Below are 15727 nucleotides of genomic sequence, written 5' to 3' on the forward strand. Positions count from 1 at the left end.
ACTCTAAGTTTAGAGATCTCAACAAGCTCCAATCTTAGAGATAGAACGAACCCCCGCAGTTAGGCTTAGGTCTTCCCACAAGAAGATGTGGGAGGTAGACGAAAGGAGGTTCAAAGTCCCCGAGAAAAGAAAAGAAAGTAAATCACTTGAAAGTAAGAACTTCGAAAAAAATTTACCTCAAAATAAGGTCGCAAGAAATTGCCGGAAAAAGTCACCAGAGATTGGCGATGGCTAGTGATGGCTGGCCCACAGGCCATCGGTGGCAGGTTGCTGGCCGGAAGTTGGCTGGGGCTTGCTGGTAGCGAGGCTAACCACATGCAAGGGTTGTGCATGCATTGTGCGTGGCTGTGCGCGCTTGACCGCTGGCGAGGCTAACAAGTACGGTAGGTGGTGGCACAGAGCAAGGCTAACGCGTGGGGTGTGGGGCGTGGGCCTGTAGCCGAGGTCGTGCAGGCAAGTGAGCGAGTGCGCGACCAGAGCGAGGCTAACTGAGGGGTCGACCGAGGCTATGCGCAGGGGAGAGGCTAGCGAGGCTATCTACTGCACTGAAGGCTGATGGCTTCTAGGCAGAGCGAGGCTAACCTGCAGGCACTAGCGAGGCTAGGTGACAGGGTTGACGCGTTGGGGCGTGTGCAGGCGAGGCTAGCAAGCGAGACTAACAGGCGCAGGGGGGTGGGGGAGCGTGGATGTCGCCAGGCAAAAGCGTTGGCTAAGCTAACTAGACCAGTTTGGGACTTCTAGTGGCCGATTTGGGTATTTTCTTGTCGGTTCTGGTGGTTCCGCCGCCGGTTCTGGACTTTTGGGATCAAGCGCTTCAAGGTGTGAGGTGTAGTCGGCTGGGGTTTCAAGGTTACGAATTTAGGGTTTTAGGGTTAAGACTTCATGCTGATAACATGTTTTAGGAAATCAGAAATTAGGAGAGAATGAGTTGTGCTTTCATTGATAATAGGAGTCTCTTTATATAGAGGATTACAAGCAGAAAATATAAGTCTTACAAGGAAACTGAATCGTAGAATGAATAGGATATCTCTGAAAATATCTGTAAGACTAACCCTATTATGACTTGGACAAGTCACTAGAGTTTGGGCCAAACACATAAATCAGATGTCCTTAAACACTTTAAATAAATCGCCAAGATAGAGGAGCTCCTCTAGCCTTCTGCGAAGAAAAAAAAAACTTGTAGAAGTAAGATTTTCGTCCTTCATTCAGTATTTATAACTCATTCGCAATGATAGTTTTTCAAAATCTAATTCATCCACCTTTCAAAAAAAAAAAATGATTCATTCAAGATATTATGGAATCTTTTTTTTTTTTAATAAACATTGACAATTACTTGACAAGTATGCCATAACATATTGAAGTCTAGAATATAAGTCAAAATTATTTGATAATAATTGTGTTGAGATGCCTAATTGTTTATAAATTTATATGGAGCCCTTCTAATGAAATGTTGAAGACTTTTTTGTGAGACTCACTTTTCAATCACATTTTCGCAAATTAACCATTAGATGTTTAGACATTTATGTATAGATCATTTATGCAATTTTTCAACCAAATTGAAAATAGTTAAAGCATTCATAATCATGATTTATCAATTATGAACATAAACGGTTCATGTTTGACAAATTTAATTCGTCAATTGATTTGATCTAATTTACCATAATGTAATAAAAAAAAGTGAGTCTCTCAAACCGTTGATTAGAAAGTCTTCAACTAATCCTCATTTTAGTGATTCTATTAGAGACATGGGGACAGAAGATTTGAAGCCCAAAAACCACACTTCCAACTAAAGAGGAAAAGTCTAGAACTCTTTTGTATACGAAAGAATAGTAGGACCAAGAAGATGAAGAAGAACAACAATATAAGTGGTGTTGAAAATATAATAAATAAATAAAAAAGAGAATGGATAATCAGATGTCAAGACATAAGATGAACAGAGGTTTTGCTCAACAAATCTAAATTCATTAAATTGTACTGCATCTTTCCCTGTTTTTGTGATCTGTAACTTTATATGTCACATCGATCAGCTACATGCTTTCCAGTCACATGTTACAAAAATTCAGATGGGTGTGATCCATCATCCCTCCGTTCAAGGGGAAACAATTACTGAATCGACTCTAATCCTAAATAATTTACCTCTCAAAAAATAACTACTGTAAATCTATAAATAAAGTAATAAAACCTAGATTTTTGAGGTAGAGATGGAGGAAAAAGACTTGAGTCTTCCACAGCCAGACATGATGTCACGACAGAAGACCAGTGAGTAGCGGGTGCTCCATATCACCAATCCTCCTACCCTTTCTTCTATCACGATGTTGTGCTCTGCCATCAGAGAATTAAAAAAAAAAAATGAACAAGTTGAAATTAAACAAGATGAAATGCATGTTCGGGAAAACAAATTTGCAGTTTTGACAACATAGATACTATATTCTGCCAGAGTACTACAGCAACAAAGAGGTGTTTAGGAAACAAACAGATTCTCCGGAGAATATATTCTTAACTAAGCTTATAACAACTAGGAAGTGCACACTATGCTATCACAAATAGAAAATGGCAACAAAGTATAAAATAGAAAGAGACCTTCTAAATCCAGCACAAGTGAAATAAATGGCAACTGCCATATAGTTTTATCCAAATTTAAGAAACTGTTAAGAAAATGGGAAGTTCTTTATTTGTCTGGTCTGGGTCCGACATATATTTCTCTCACAGTCAAACATATACTTGTAGTTAAAAAAAAAAAAAAATTAATACGTTCAATCGATTTGCGTACTAAATGATGGTGGATCTGTAAGAAAATCGAATCTCACAATCATGTCACTTGTATACAATTTGTCCGCTTGGTAACACTTCCTTTGTGGGTTTTGAAAATAGAAAAAATATGTATTACCAAGAAATTTAAAAAAGGACCTTGGCAACATGATCACCTAATGCATAAAACCCAAATTTGATTTCAGGATCAGACCATATCAAATGTCACAAGTCTGCACGATCGATTTCATACTATCCAATGCAAATCTAGCAAATAGTTTTGAAATGAGTAAAGTATCATAGAGACCTTACACTAGTCGATTGGAGTTCCATTGAAGCAGAATCCTCATTCTCCTGCAAGACAAACCATCAACAGTCAATAATGACAGCTCCTCAGTTGGTAAAATGTACTTATGAGACGGATGGCCATACCTCAATCAATAAATCCTTTCTGGTAATCAAACCAATCACACGAGATGGGCGCGGAACAACAAATATGTGTCTCAGACCTAGCTGACGGAAAAGATTATATACCTGCATCATCATCATCATCAAGAGCGATATGAGTCATATGACATATATGCATCAAGAGCGATATCACTCTTCACAGAAGTAAAACTATATGTCATGATAAGAAACTAGGAAATCTTGAATGAATCGAAGTTAAATGTTCACCTTTGTCAAAGACATATCCTCGGGGACGATGTAAGGAGATGGGTTTAAAAAGGGGGCAAGATCTATGTACATTTCCAAGTCGTCTGAGCTCAGATGTATATCATGTATTGATAATCCTTTACTGGTAGCAGGTTTCACAAACTCGCTCAAAGTGTGCCTGAAGTACAGAGAATCTGTCATAAAAAGATATGATGGTAAAAGAGAAAAGCCAAAATTCAAGCCTCCACTTGCCTGATAGACCTAGATCCTCTGGGATCACACGGCAAAGGGCTATGCTGGAAATCTACCTTCGACTGCAGAAGTACCAACAAGTGACTGCATCGCAAATCAAATGCAACCAAGTTAAAATATTGTCAACATTTGCCCTCTTTGCCTAACAAATGAAATCAGGCATTTTCGTAGAAGAATGAAAACAGCATACCTACGAAGCATTAGTCCAATGACAAGTGTTTCTCCGTTTCTAGAATGATCAATCACCTGCAAGACAATATAACAAGCAACACAATTTCAGAATTTCTATATCATACAAGAGCAAGACACACAAACAAAGACAAAGAGGAGAAAACTTAAGTATGACATACAGGGAAGCCATTGTGGATGTTGCTCCGTAGAATAGAAACCAAATCTGCAACCTTAACAACACGAGGGAAGGAAATCACCTTCACAAAAAGACAATGGAACACCATGAGCTTGCAAGGAATAAAGTAAGATAAAATAATAAAAAAAATAAGAAAGAGGTTGATGCATTAGGAGTATGACTGTTTTACAAAGGACTGCAGGTACAATGTGCTCAGACATATATAAAAATGCTTCCAATGCAAAAAGTAGGAGGGTTAAAAGCCGAAATATTGAGAACCCCTAAATCCCCACTTATCCAATAAATTAATATATGTCAGAAAAGGGAAAAAAATCCTTTTGCCAAAAGGCTCCTTTCAAATCAATTTGGCTGTAATTATTGGGGTTTAAGGTTGTTCATACTCGGCGTAGATGTGTTGGAATTTGAATGTATAGTACAAAGTTCCTGACAAGTGAACTCTAGTACTTGCAAATATGGCTCAATTCTAATGTCTGCGTATGAGAAGTTATTGCTGGTAAAAAAATAAAATAAAAATAGAGGATACTATAGCTACATATTCACTACACAAACAAGCAAGAAAGCCCTTCTATTATATTAGTAAAGCGAGAACAAGCCCATAGTCTGTAATCATATAGAAAGATCAAATTGAAAAGAAGTTCACCCTTCTTCCACAAGCCTCCTTTGCTGTCATCTTCCGCATTTGATATTTGGGTTTTGATTCTAATTGTGGAATGTTCCTTAACCGCGACTGTTCTTCATACAGGCCTTCATTGAATGCATCTCCAACAGCCTGAAAAGGTATAATTTATAAGTAATTTTCTACAATATCTTATCAAAATAACCATAAGTAAAAATTCCAAAAGATGTACCTTTGAAATGAGAAGAACAAGCATGATAAGAGGCAACAATTTCAGATTATTTGTGATTTCAACCATAATGACACATAGAGACACCGTCATTCGCATTGAACCTCCAAGAAAAGAAGCTGCTCCAAGTAGTGCATATCTAGCAGAACCACCAAGCACAGGAGCAAGTCAATTAATAATTCGCATGTATAGCAAATGTAGATCTAAAGGGAAAAGGTCTGCTAGTAAAGTGCATTTGACTAAACTAATATTACGAGTAAAAGAGACTTACGTTCCCTCTTCAATGTTGAGCTTCTTGTAGAAGCTAACAACAAACATGCCTACAAGACGTCCATATGTTGATCCTATCATTATTCCAGGAACAAATTGACCAGCTGGAACAGCAGTACCAAATGTCACAACTGCTAATGTGTAAAACATCACCTGCATTCAGTTAGGGAGAAAAGGTTATATAAAAATAAAATCAGGGGAAAAAATGTCCAGCGAACTTTGAGGACCCGAATATATTTTATTGAAGACATTAGATTAGACAAAGGAATGCCTAGGAAGTATACTTGAATTTTAAAATCAAAGAACAGATGAGGAACAGCTAGGACACACTCTTTTAAGGAACAGAACTGCCCAAGTGAAATAATATATGCAAAATAGAGAGCCTGGTCAACCAACACCATCTAATTAGGTTACAAATTGCACAAGCATGTTGGTGTATCAGCAATTCAGCAGTATATATACAACAAAGGGAATCGTTGAGCTAAGTAAATAAAGGCAATACCAAGAAGGTCAATAAACTTTGGGCACTGTACTCATGTATTGTTTTTGCACTAAACAAATTCCTGATCGCATCATCCTGCAAATAAAGAAACAGAGTACATAGTAAAACCACCGAGACACCCTACAGTCTAAAGGACGAAAATAATGATTACAGAAAATCTCAAAACCTGAGTATTGAAGAAAATAGTTGCAAGATCATTGTATTCCCTTTCCTTGCTGCAATAAAACTGGAAACGGCATGAATTTAGTTATGAATAGCCTGAACTACCAGAAAACTTTATAACATTTACCAAAACTCTGGACACAACACTCAAAAGGAAAAAGGTGCATCATTAAGTCTCTTATATTAATAAAGCAAGATAGTCCTTGATCAGCAATAACCTATGGTTACATAAGAGACTCCATTAAAAATGACTTTTGAGTCGGTACAAATAACTAAATGTTTTAAATCAAAACAAAAGACTCTAAATTGAGGAGAAATTATAAATGATTGTTGATATGCAATAATTGTATCTGCAAAAAATGTGAAATACAAAAAATAAAACACAAATATGAAAATAACATGCTAGGCAAAATGGAAACTGCAAACATCAAAACCCAATAGAAAATCTCAAAACAAATTGAGAAGTAATCAGTTCACACTTACATTAACATAATTTCCATACATTCCTGGAGGCCGCGGGCATTCAATTCCAGAATCTGGATCTGCTTCAGGGCATTGACTACATTTTCTTAAAAGTGGTAAACCGAAGGAAATAATTGACGTTATCAGAGAGATGAGACACGCTTCAATTATCTGCATTTTGGTGTTCCACATAACGGGATTATAGAAGGAAGTTGATATTAATTGTAAGACACAGCACTAGCCTTGAAACATACATATATTGACTATATCTATAGCGAAAAGAGTACCTTGACTCGATTCCCTTTCTTGTGCAAATAATTTCGGCGCCAGTGAGCAATGTAAAATGTAAGCTGGTTAAACAAGGCTCCTGAAAAATTATAGTAAGAGAAAAAAATACACTAGATGTCAGGTTTAAATTTATGGGGAACAAGAAAAAGAAATAGAGCAAAAAAATACATAGCTTGGGCACCTATAACATACCCAGTAAACCTCCAATGACCCCAATAACCGCCATTGGCAAGAACTCCTCAAAAGAATAGTCCTCTTGACCACTAAAGATAATCAGTTAGAAAGCTTGCAAAGGCAAAAAACTGAAGAAAAGTAGGCAGCTGAAGATGTCTAGAAAAAAGAAGAAATGTTAGATCTTAACTCTGATACATCCCATATTATGAAGCCACCTGAGCCAAAATGTCCACATTTTCCACTCTTGCACCATCCCATTGCAGTACGCACTACAACGGCCACAATAGCAGAAGTGAAAAACACACGCCACATAAGTTGACTCCTCCACCTTCAAGATCACAAAACATAAAAGTTGATAAAAATGCAAACATAGAAGCTTAAAAGAAACTTAGTTTAAACATTTAAGACTTGTAAGATTGTAAACACTAATATATGTATATAACTAGGATTACATTCATGAATATCCAAGAAACACAACATTTAATCGCACACATTAACTGCATAAACAATAATGGAACTTCATTACCAAGATGTAACTTCTTCCAGTGCAAATAGTACACCACCTACAGGAGCTCTGAAAGCAGCAGAAACTCCAGCTGCACATCCACAGGTTACCTTTTCAAAAAAATAACACATGCAAAATGAGCACCATCTAGATGTATATCACTATTATCATCAAACGGAAGAAGGTAACCTTGAAAATAACATTTTTAGCATTACATGCACCAAGTTCAGGTCTGTTGTAGTGTGTGTACTACATATTTCTTTTAATAAAACTTTAGTCTATATGAGTACTAGATTCTGGATGTCATTACAGATAATTGGATGATGACGAACACCAGAACAACTACCCAGTTTAAGGCATAGCTAGTGCTAAAGTCATTTAAAAAAAAAAAAAAAACAACCAAACAAACTACTTAAAGGACATTACTATGTCTGATTAAAATTAACAGAAGACCTTGGCAACTACTTTTGTTTTCAAACAACTACTTTTGTTTTCAAAAAGTGAGTATTAAAGTCTAGAATTATAGGTTTTCTGAAGTTGCCAAAACGAGGTTCAAAATATAGTACATTCACTTTCACACGGGTTACATATTACTTGGAAAGCGTAAATAACTCACAAGATCACGGCGATCTCGGTCACTATTAAAAATTTGTAGCCACCTGGATCTGAGATGGTATTTTGTAGATCCACCCTGCAATAACACAGGCTTGACAGTGAGGAATCATGTGATAAAGGTTTATCTTAAAACATAATGCAAGTACAAGAATGTGCAAGCAATTGCTTACATACTCTAAAAGTTGAAGAACGAACCCTCCAAAGAAAAATAAAACTAAAGAAATATGTTGCTTTGGAGTGTATAATAATTAGAGGTCTTCAAAAGGGGAATTATGTGCTTACTTGTCCAAGCAAGGATGCAATACAAGCACCAGTATGAACAAGAGGACCTTCTTTGCCTAAAGCTAGACCTCCTCCCACTGAACCAATGCTACCAAATATCTGTGCAGTTACCAGAAGACAATTATAATCTAAAGTACATTGTTCACTCTTCAAAAAAAAAAAAGTACAGGATACCAAACAAATTCACCACACCTTTCCAATCAATGTTCTGAAAAGTAGGACACCGTGTATGTCGACCCCTGAACATTCGAATAACAGTTAGCAGGAAACTCAGCCTCCAAACATCAAAATAAATGCATTGCAAGTCCATCTCACCATTTAAATACCCCTTGATTTCTGGAATACCAGACCCAGCTGCTGCCGGTGCAAATTGTGTAACAATATATACAGAGGAAAAAACCAAAACTAAGTTGATTAATATGTACACCACGAAACCGGCCAGATATGATTTTTGTATTATAGCAAATGTCAATGCAAATTTCCAGCCTGCAAAGTTCTCAACCGAAATATTGATGAAAACAGCAGCTAATCCAGTGCCTGAAAACAACCGAAACAAATTCCGAAAAACTTAACGTCAAAGAAAATCCAATCCAAGATGGTATAAACTCTACTCCAATTGAGCTCCATTCAGAGTAATGAGTGCTTACCGATGCCGATGAGCAAAGCAAAGAACCACTTGACAGCCACATAATATCCAACATAGAGTCTCCCTCTCTGCGCCTATAGTTGTTCAACAAAAACAAACCCCAAATTAAACCCAATGCTCCAACATTTAAACCAGCAATTGAACTCCAGGATTGTAACCAACCTGCTCTTCCCAATAAGCGTAGTTCTCGATGACTTCATAGTCAAGGCTCTCGACGCCGGCGCCCTCGTCGTCCTTCTTCCCCAACACAAAGACGTCGGTCTCGGCCTCGTCCGAGTTCGGGAGGCGAGACCAGGCCAGCTTCGGCGCCTCGATCCCATTCTGCAAGTGATTCGACAGCATCGCCGCCGTCGTTGGATTCGGACTTTTTCGGATCGAACCCTAGGAATTCCGAATTCGAATTTCGGCGATTCCCGGACCGCAGAGCATAACCGATCAGAGATTTCCACCGTGTTTGAATCGAATTCAATACTCGAAAGAAGTAGCTTTCGATTTGAGTCGTGGAAAAGTGCTTGAAGGGGAAGCGCTTCTTGAGTTTGGCGGTAGAATTACTCTCCTTTTTGGTCTTTGGCGCTGCTCTGTCGCTTTTTACTATTTTTTTGTTGACTGTGACTCTGAAAACCAATGCTTCGCAACGAAGCAGGTGCTGGAGGTTGAGATCGTCTACAGTGGCGACCCACTGTAAGATTCTGAATTCGACGGCTCGATGTTTCGCGGGCTTATGGCCGAGGTGAGGGATGGAATTTCAGGCGGTTGGGGGAGGTGACGTGGGTGTAGATGGTTGAGATAAGTGGCGCAGGGGATGATAGCCCGTGGGGTCGCTGGGAGAGAATGTGTTTTGGACCTACGGTTGAGGAAAAAATAAAATGTATAATATTTAATATGGTTTGGTGCCTTGATGGGGACGGCAGACGTGTCCAATGAAGGTGAGCAAAGATTATCATTACTCAGTACAACAGTAATCACGTTGTGAATTTGACTTTTTACCATTCATCGGACATTACTTTCTAGACTCCGAAGACATTTTGCGACTGGATTATATTAAATATCATTTTTATTTAATAAAAAAATATTGAATACAAATATTAAGGATTGTGATCATTTTATTAGTGTTGGTACACATGTTTTATGACCAAAAAAAAAATAAACTTGGCACAGTTTGAGTTCGACTCATGTTCGGTTTATTTTCACATTTGTTCAAGTATGGCCAAATTTGATATTTGAAATATATATTCTAAAAAAAAAAAAGTATTTGAAATATTTGAAGTTCGTTTTCAAGAACTGTGAATATAATTGTAGTTGTTTTAATATAGGATGTTTATATTTGAACCCAGTAAATTTCTTAGTATACCCAACAAGTAAAAAATTATCCTCCCACCATATTTTCCAACTTGGCCCACGTTATAATACATTATACACCCAGTAGTTTTATATTTCAAGAACCTCCTCTTCGAGTTTAATACTTTAATTTTGTAGAATAGCTGTAAATCTTATGTAATTATGATTCTTATTTATTTAGGTTATCATGTAATTATAGGAATGATTGTTTCCTATTAGGATTAGACTACTCCTCTTGTCCTTGTATATATACCCATTTGTGGGATGAATAGTATTATTATTGAAAACCCTAAAATCAAAGTATTCTTTTCTACTTGGTATCAGAGCAGGTTCAATCCTTTGAACTTGCCTGCATCCTTTGAATCCTAAATCCTGAATCCTGAATCCCAAAGCACACCACAAACCGCTGCGTACCACCACCATTAAAATCAAGCCATCCCTGAATTTTTTGAAACCCTAGAAAAACCAAACCTGAAAAAAAAAAAAAAAACAAAAAAAAAAACAAACAAACAAACAAACCCCAAATTCCTCAATGGCCGTTCAACGCCGACCAGGTCCTCCTCCAGGCTTCTCAGGTCCTTCTCCACGCTGTCCTCATGACAAACCAAACCCATATTCAAACAAAAAATGTGTTGTCTGTGGGGAAGTAGGTCATACCCAGGAGCGGTGCTATGAAGTGATTGGCTACCCTGATTCGTGGGACTTCACCAGGAAACCGCGAAAGAATCCGGGCAAGGCGGCTAGTGCTACTACAGAGGAAGAGCATCTCGACAATGCCTCCGCTAATGTAGCGCAGTCAGGTATGAAGGGTAAGGCTACTTTGAATAATACATGGATAATTGATACAGGTGCATCTGATCATATGACCAATGACCCTAGTCTTGTGAAAAACCTTAGACGTTCCTCTCAAAATATTGTCTCTACTGCTGTTGGTACTCCAACTCCGGTCACCGGAGAAGGTTCTATTGTTGTATCTGATACCTTAACCCTTGAATCTGTCCTAGTTGTTCCCTCACTAGCTTATAATCTCCTATCTGTTGGTCAGATTATTTTAGCACTTGCATGTATTGTGACCTTCTATCCATCTTTCTGTGTGTTTCAAGACATTCTGACTCGACGGATTCTTGGTTATGGTGTTAGAAGGGGAAAATTATACTACCTGGATCTGACAGAGACTGGAGAAAACCAGAAGCATCTTTTGGGGCAAGCTAATCAGATTAATGGGGTAGAGAATGCAAAGGAAGCAGTATGGTTATGGCATCGCCGTTTAGGTCATCTATCTTTTAGTTATCTTAAGAAGCTGCAACCTCATTTTTTTCGGTTGTCAGTGATTTGGATTTCCATTGTGACATTTGTGAACTGGCCAAGAGCCACCGTATTTCATATTCACCAAGTCTTCATAAAAGTCCTGTTCCTTTTATGAAAATTCACTCTGATGTCTGGGGTCCTGCAAAGATTCCTTCTCTTTCTGGAGCTCGGTATTTTGTAACGTTTATTGATGATTGCACTCGCATGACATGGGTGTCATTTCTGAAGAATAAGAGTGATGTATTTGGAATGTTTATCGAATTTCACAAAATGGTGGCAACTCAGTATCAACAATCCATCCGAGTGTTTCAGTCTGACAATGGTGGAGAGTTTGTGAATGGCCCTATGATTGAGTTTTGCCGGTCACATGGAATTCGTCATCAAACCTCCAATTCTTATACTCCTCAACAGAATTGGTTAGCAGAACGGAAGAACAGGCAGTTGATGGAAGTTGTTCGTGCTTCCTTATTTGGCATGAATGTACCTCGGTCCTATTGGGGAGAAGCAGTAAAATCTGCAGCATATCTTATCAACCGTACTCCTTCACGGGTGATTGAGTTTCAGAATCCTCATCAGAAGCTTCATACATTTTTGACCATCCCTTCTATGCCTAATTTGGAGCCCCGAGTGTTTGGGTGCACAGCCTATGTTCATATTCCCAAGCCTCAACGCAACAAGCTTGATCCCCGTGCCCGTAAGTGTATCTTTGTTGGTTATGCTGACTTCCAGAAGGGTTATCGATGTTATGATCCCCTTACTGGCACTTTACATGTCTCTCTTGATGTTGCTTTTCGTGAATCCGAGCCTTATTACTCAGGGGGAGCTTCTCAGTCTTCCCTTCAGGGGGAGAGAGGTTGTGAAGGGAATCCTCGTTCTATTATTGATTTTGATGTCTTTGAAGACTTGGAAAATTTGGAGGATACATTTGAGGGTAGAAAAAATTTGGAAACAGAAAATGCAGTTGCTGAACAGAGCATTGTGAATTCCGAAATAGACAATGCAACTGCCGAACGAAGTGTTGCGAATTCCGAAACAGAAAATGCGACTGCCGAACAGAGTGTTGTGAATTCCGAAACAGAAAATGTAACTGCCGAACAGAGTGTTGTGAATTCCAAGACAGAAGAGACGACTTTTCTGGATAGTTTGAATCAAAATCAAGACGTATCTGAAGTTCACACACAAGATATTCCCCCTTCTACATCACGAACTGAAGATCCCGGTCAGAATGATCCGCCTTAGGTACCCCTAAACTTTAATGAATCTTCTGGGTTAGAAAGTGTCGAACCTAGGAAATCACAAAGGGTTATCAAGGGAATTCCTAAGAAACAATATAAACCAGATATCAAAGCCAAAGCTAAATACCCTATAGCTAATTTTATGTCTAACCATAGGATTTCTGGGTCACATGCACTTGTTATTGATCAATTATCTACTGTATCTATTCCTAGTAACGTGCAGGATGCATTAACGGATCCAAAATGGACAAAGGCGATGAATGAAGAATTGGAAGCTCTTCAAAAGAATGCAACATGGGAACTAGTACCTATGCCGGTTGGAAAGAACACTGTAGGGTGTCGTTGGGTATTTACTGTGAAGCTTAGTGCAGATGGAACTATTAATAGATACAAGGCGAGGTTGGTTGCCAAAGGATACACACAATGTTATGGGATTGATTATGAGGAGACTTTTGCACCTGTGGCAAAGATCAATACTGTTCGGATTCTAATCTCACTTGCAGCAAACAAAGATTGGCCCTTACACCAGTTTGATGTGAAGAATGCGTTTCTTAATGGGAATTTGGAAGAAGAAGTGTACATGGATGTGCCCCAGGTGTTAAGAATTACCCAAGTGAAGTTGGCAAGGTGTGTAAATTGAAGAAGTCTTTGTATGGCCTGAAGCAATCTCCAAGAGCCCGGTTTGGGAGATTTTCAAAGTCCATGAGAGCCTTTGGGTACAGACAGAGTAATTCTGACCATACCTTGTTTATCAAGCGCAAGAATGGTAAGATTACAGCTCTTATTGTGTATGTTGATGACATGATTGTTACAGGGGATGATCTGAAAGAGATGAATGAGTTACAAAAGTATCTGTCAAAGGAGTTTGAAATGAAGGATCTGAGGCAACTGAAGTATTTTCTGGGTATTGAAGTTGCGAGGTCTAAGAAGGGAATTTCACTGTCATAGAGGAAGTATGTTCTTGACTTACTTACTGAAACGGGGATGCTGGACTGCAATCCAATTGAGACACCCATTGAGATGAATCACAGACTTGCCATTTCTCCTGATCAAATTCCAACTGATAAAGGAAGGTATCAACGTCTTGTAGGAAGGTTGATTTATCTTTCACATACTAGACCTGATATTGCTTATGCTGTGAATGTTGTCAGTCAGTTTATGCATTGTCCTAGTGAAGAACATATGGATGCAGTTTTTCAGATTTTGAGGTATTTGAAGATGGCGCCAGGTAAAGGATTACTGTTTGAGAAAAAGGATGAATTGGAAGTTGGGGGATACACAGATGCAGATTGGGCTGGTGATAAAACTGACAGGCGTTCTACATCTGGGTACTTCACTTTTGTAGGAGGGAACCTTGTCACTTGGCGTAGCAAGAAACAGAAAGTTGTGGCCAGATCAAGTGCAGAAGCTGAATTTCGAGGTTTGGCACATGGAGTCTGTGAAATGTTATGGATTCGTAATGTCCTGAAAGATCTAGGTTACAAGCTTAGACAACCTATGGATTTGCATTGTGATAATAAAGCTGCAATTGAGATTGCACATAATCCAGTTCAGCATGATAGGACAAAGCATGTGGAGGTTGACCGTCATTTTATTAAAGAAAATCTTGACATAAAGGTTATTCGTTTTCCATTTGTAAACTCAGAAGAGCAGTTAGCTGATGTTCTTACTAAAGGAGTGTCCAGGAAGATATTTGACAGCTCAGTTGACAAGTTGGGCATGATAGATATCTATGCACCAACTTGAGGGGGAGTGTAGAATAGCTGTAAATCTTATGTAATTATGATTCTTATTTATTTAGGTTATCATGTAATTATAGGAATGATTGTTTCCTATTAGGGTTAGACTACTCCTCTTGTCCTTGTATATATACCCATTTGTGGGATGAATAGTATTATTATTGAAAACCCTAAAATCAAAGTATTCTTTTCTACTAATTTGATGCAGGCACATACCCAAACAATCCGTCATTAGCAAACGTATTGTTAGCCGAAGATGACCTGAAACTAAAACTGGCTGATCCACCGAGGATTTGGTGCCGATAACCAGGGCATTTCTTGCTTCTTGACGATAATCAATTGCAACTATATAAGAAGTAACTCTCCATAAACATCTAGATGCAACGAAGCAAAGCAAGTTTCATCAAGAATCAATAGTGGGCATATGATTGCATTGCACTAAGCTTTCATTGATAAACATATATATATATATATATATATATATATGTCCATCTAGTTTTGACCAACTGGAACTATTGATCTATATAGATGGACAAGTGATGGGAGGGTGAACACAAACTGTGGTTTGAAAGAACTAAAGCCGGGTGGAAGTGGATTCATGATGATGGAAGTTGGTGCTGGGTTCAATTAGGGATAAAGTTGGAAATAAATTATAAATTTTTGCTTGTTATGTATTACTAAGAAATTTGCTGGGTTTATTTAGCAAGACCCTTAACATGTGCTCATACTATAAAGCCTGCACGTGTTTTGAAGCATGACGCATCTTGGCGTTTGCAGTTTGGTAATTTGTATTTGTCCATGTACTTGTCAAAAGCGGTAATTTGTATTTGTCCATGTACTTGTCAAAAGCGAATATGAATATCAATGGGTTACTCTTAGCTCATTTTTCTCGAAGCTTATGCCCGAGCTTGTTCCACAAGCACGCCGCATTGTTCAAACTTCAAACAGATCAACAGAGTTGGTCCAAGTTAGATAAATATCAATTCAGTTGCCAGTATGAGATTGGTAAAGAATAATACGCCAGTAGGCAATAGCAATAGGACTCAATTATTCAAGTGACTGGTGCTGGTTTGCAATCCGATTCGCTTACTAAACGAATGGCCATAATTAGCCAACTAGCTTTTTAGTACGATTGTAATGGAATATACCCGACATTCTACATAAAGTGTCAGATATGGTGCGATTAACGTAGACAACCAGTTAAGAATATCGTGTAATGCATTCCAACTATGAGCTCATTACTAATACTTGCAGCACCAGTCCCTATCTTGTCAATTAAACGATTAGCCCACGAAAAATTTAAAACCACACTACAAAAGGAGGGTCACTGAGATC

The 15727-nt window shown here is 38.3% G+C and overlaps 1 protein-coding gene across 1 annotated transcript; it reads right to left on the reverse strand.

Annotated features, from left to right (window-relative positions):
* Window positions 1-1925: 1925 nt before the first annotated feature.
* On the reverse strand, window positions 1926-9114 carry LOC112197633 (chloride channel protein CLC-d). Its single transcript, XM_024338386.2, has 23 exons — window positions 8935-9114; window positions 8774-8846; window positions 8442-8663; window positions 8319-8365; window positions 8127-8225; window positions 7846-7920; window positions 7251-7339; window positions 6912-7052; window positions 6743-6813; window positions 6550-6629; window positions 6284-6433; window positions 5805-5864; window positions 5639-5713; window positions 5138-5289; window positions 4870-5005; window positions 4662-4790; window positions 4005-4082; window positions 3845-3900; window positions 3655-3738; window positions 3424-3580; window positions 3181-3282; window positions 3056-3102; window positions 1926-2322 (listed from the first exon to the last, which is right to left on the reverse strand). The coding sequence occupies exons 1-23, from the start codon at window positions 9112-9114 to the stop codon at window positions 2244-2246; spliced, it is 2382 nt and encodes a 793-aa protein (XP_024194154.1). The 3' UTR covers window positions 1926-2243.
* Window positions 9115-15727: the final 6613 nt, after the last annotated feature.

This window comes from Rosa chinensis, chromosome 4 (genome assembly GCF_002994745.2).
Source record: "Rosa chinensis cultivar Old Blush chromosome 4, RchiOBHm-V2, whole genome shotgun sequence".
NCBI classification, from domain to species: Eukaryota; Viridiplantae; Streptophyta; class Magnoliopsida; order Rosales; family Rosaceae; genus Rosa; species Rosa chinensis.

What these genes read in the sequence shown, in the direction of transcription:
- LOC112197633 (XM_024338386.2), bottom strand. Translation starts at nt 9,114, where the DNA reads ATGCTGTCGAATCACTTGCAGAATGGGATCGAGGCGCCGAAGCTGGCC. An exon ending in CTATTTTCTTCAATACTCAG is followed by an intron (nt 5,714 to 5,804) that starts GTTTTGAGATTT and finishes CTTTATTTGCAG; the next exon opens with GATGATGCGATCAGGAATTT. An exon ending in AAAGTTTATTGACCTTCTTG is followed by an intron (nt 5,290 to 5,638) that starts GTATTGCCTTTA and finishes AACTGAATGCAG; the next exon opens with GTGATGTTTTACACATTAGC.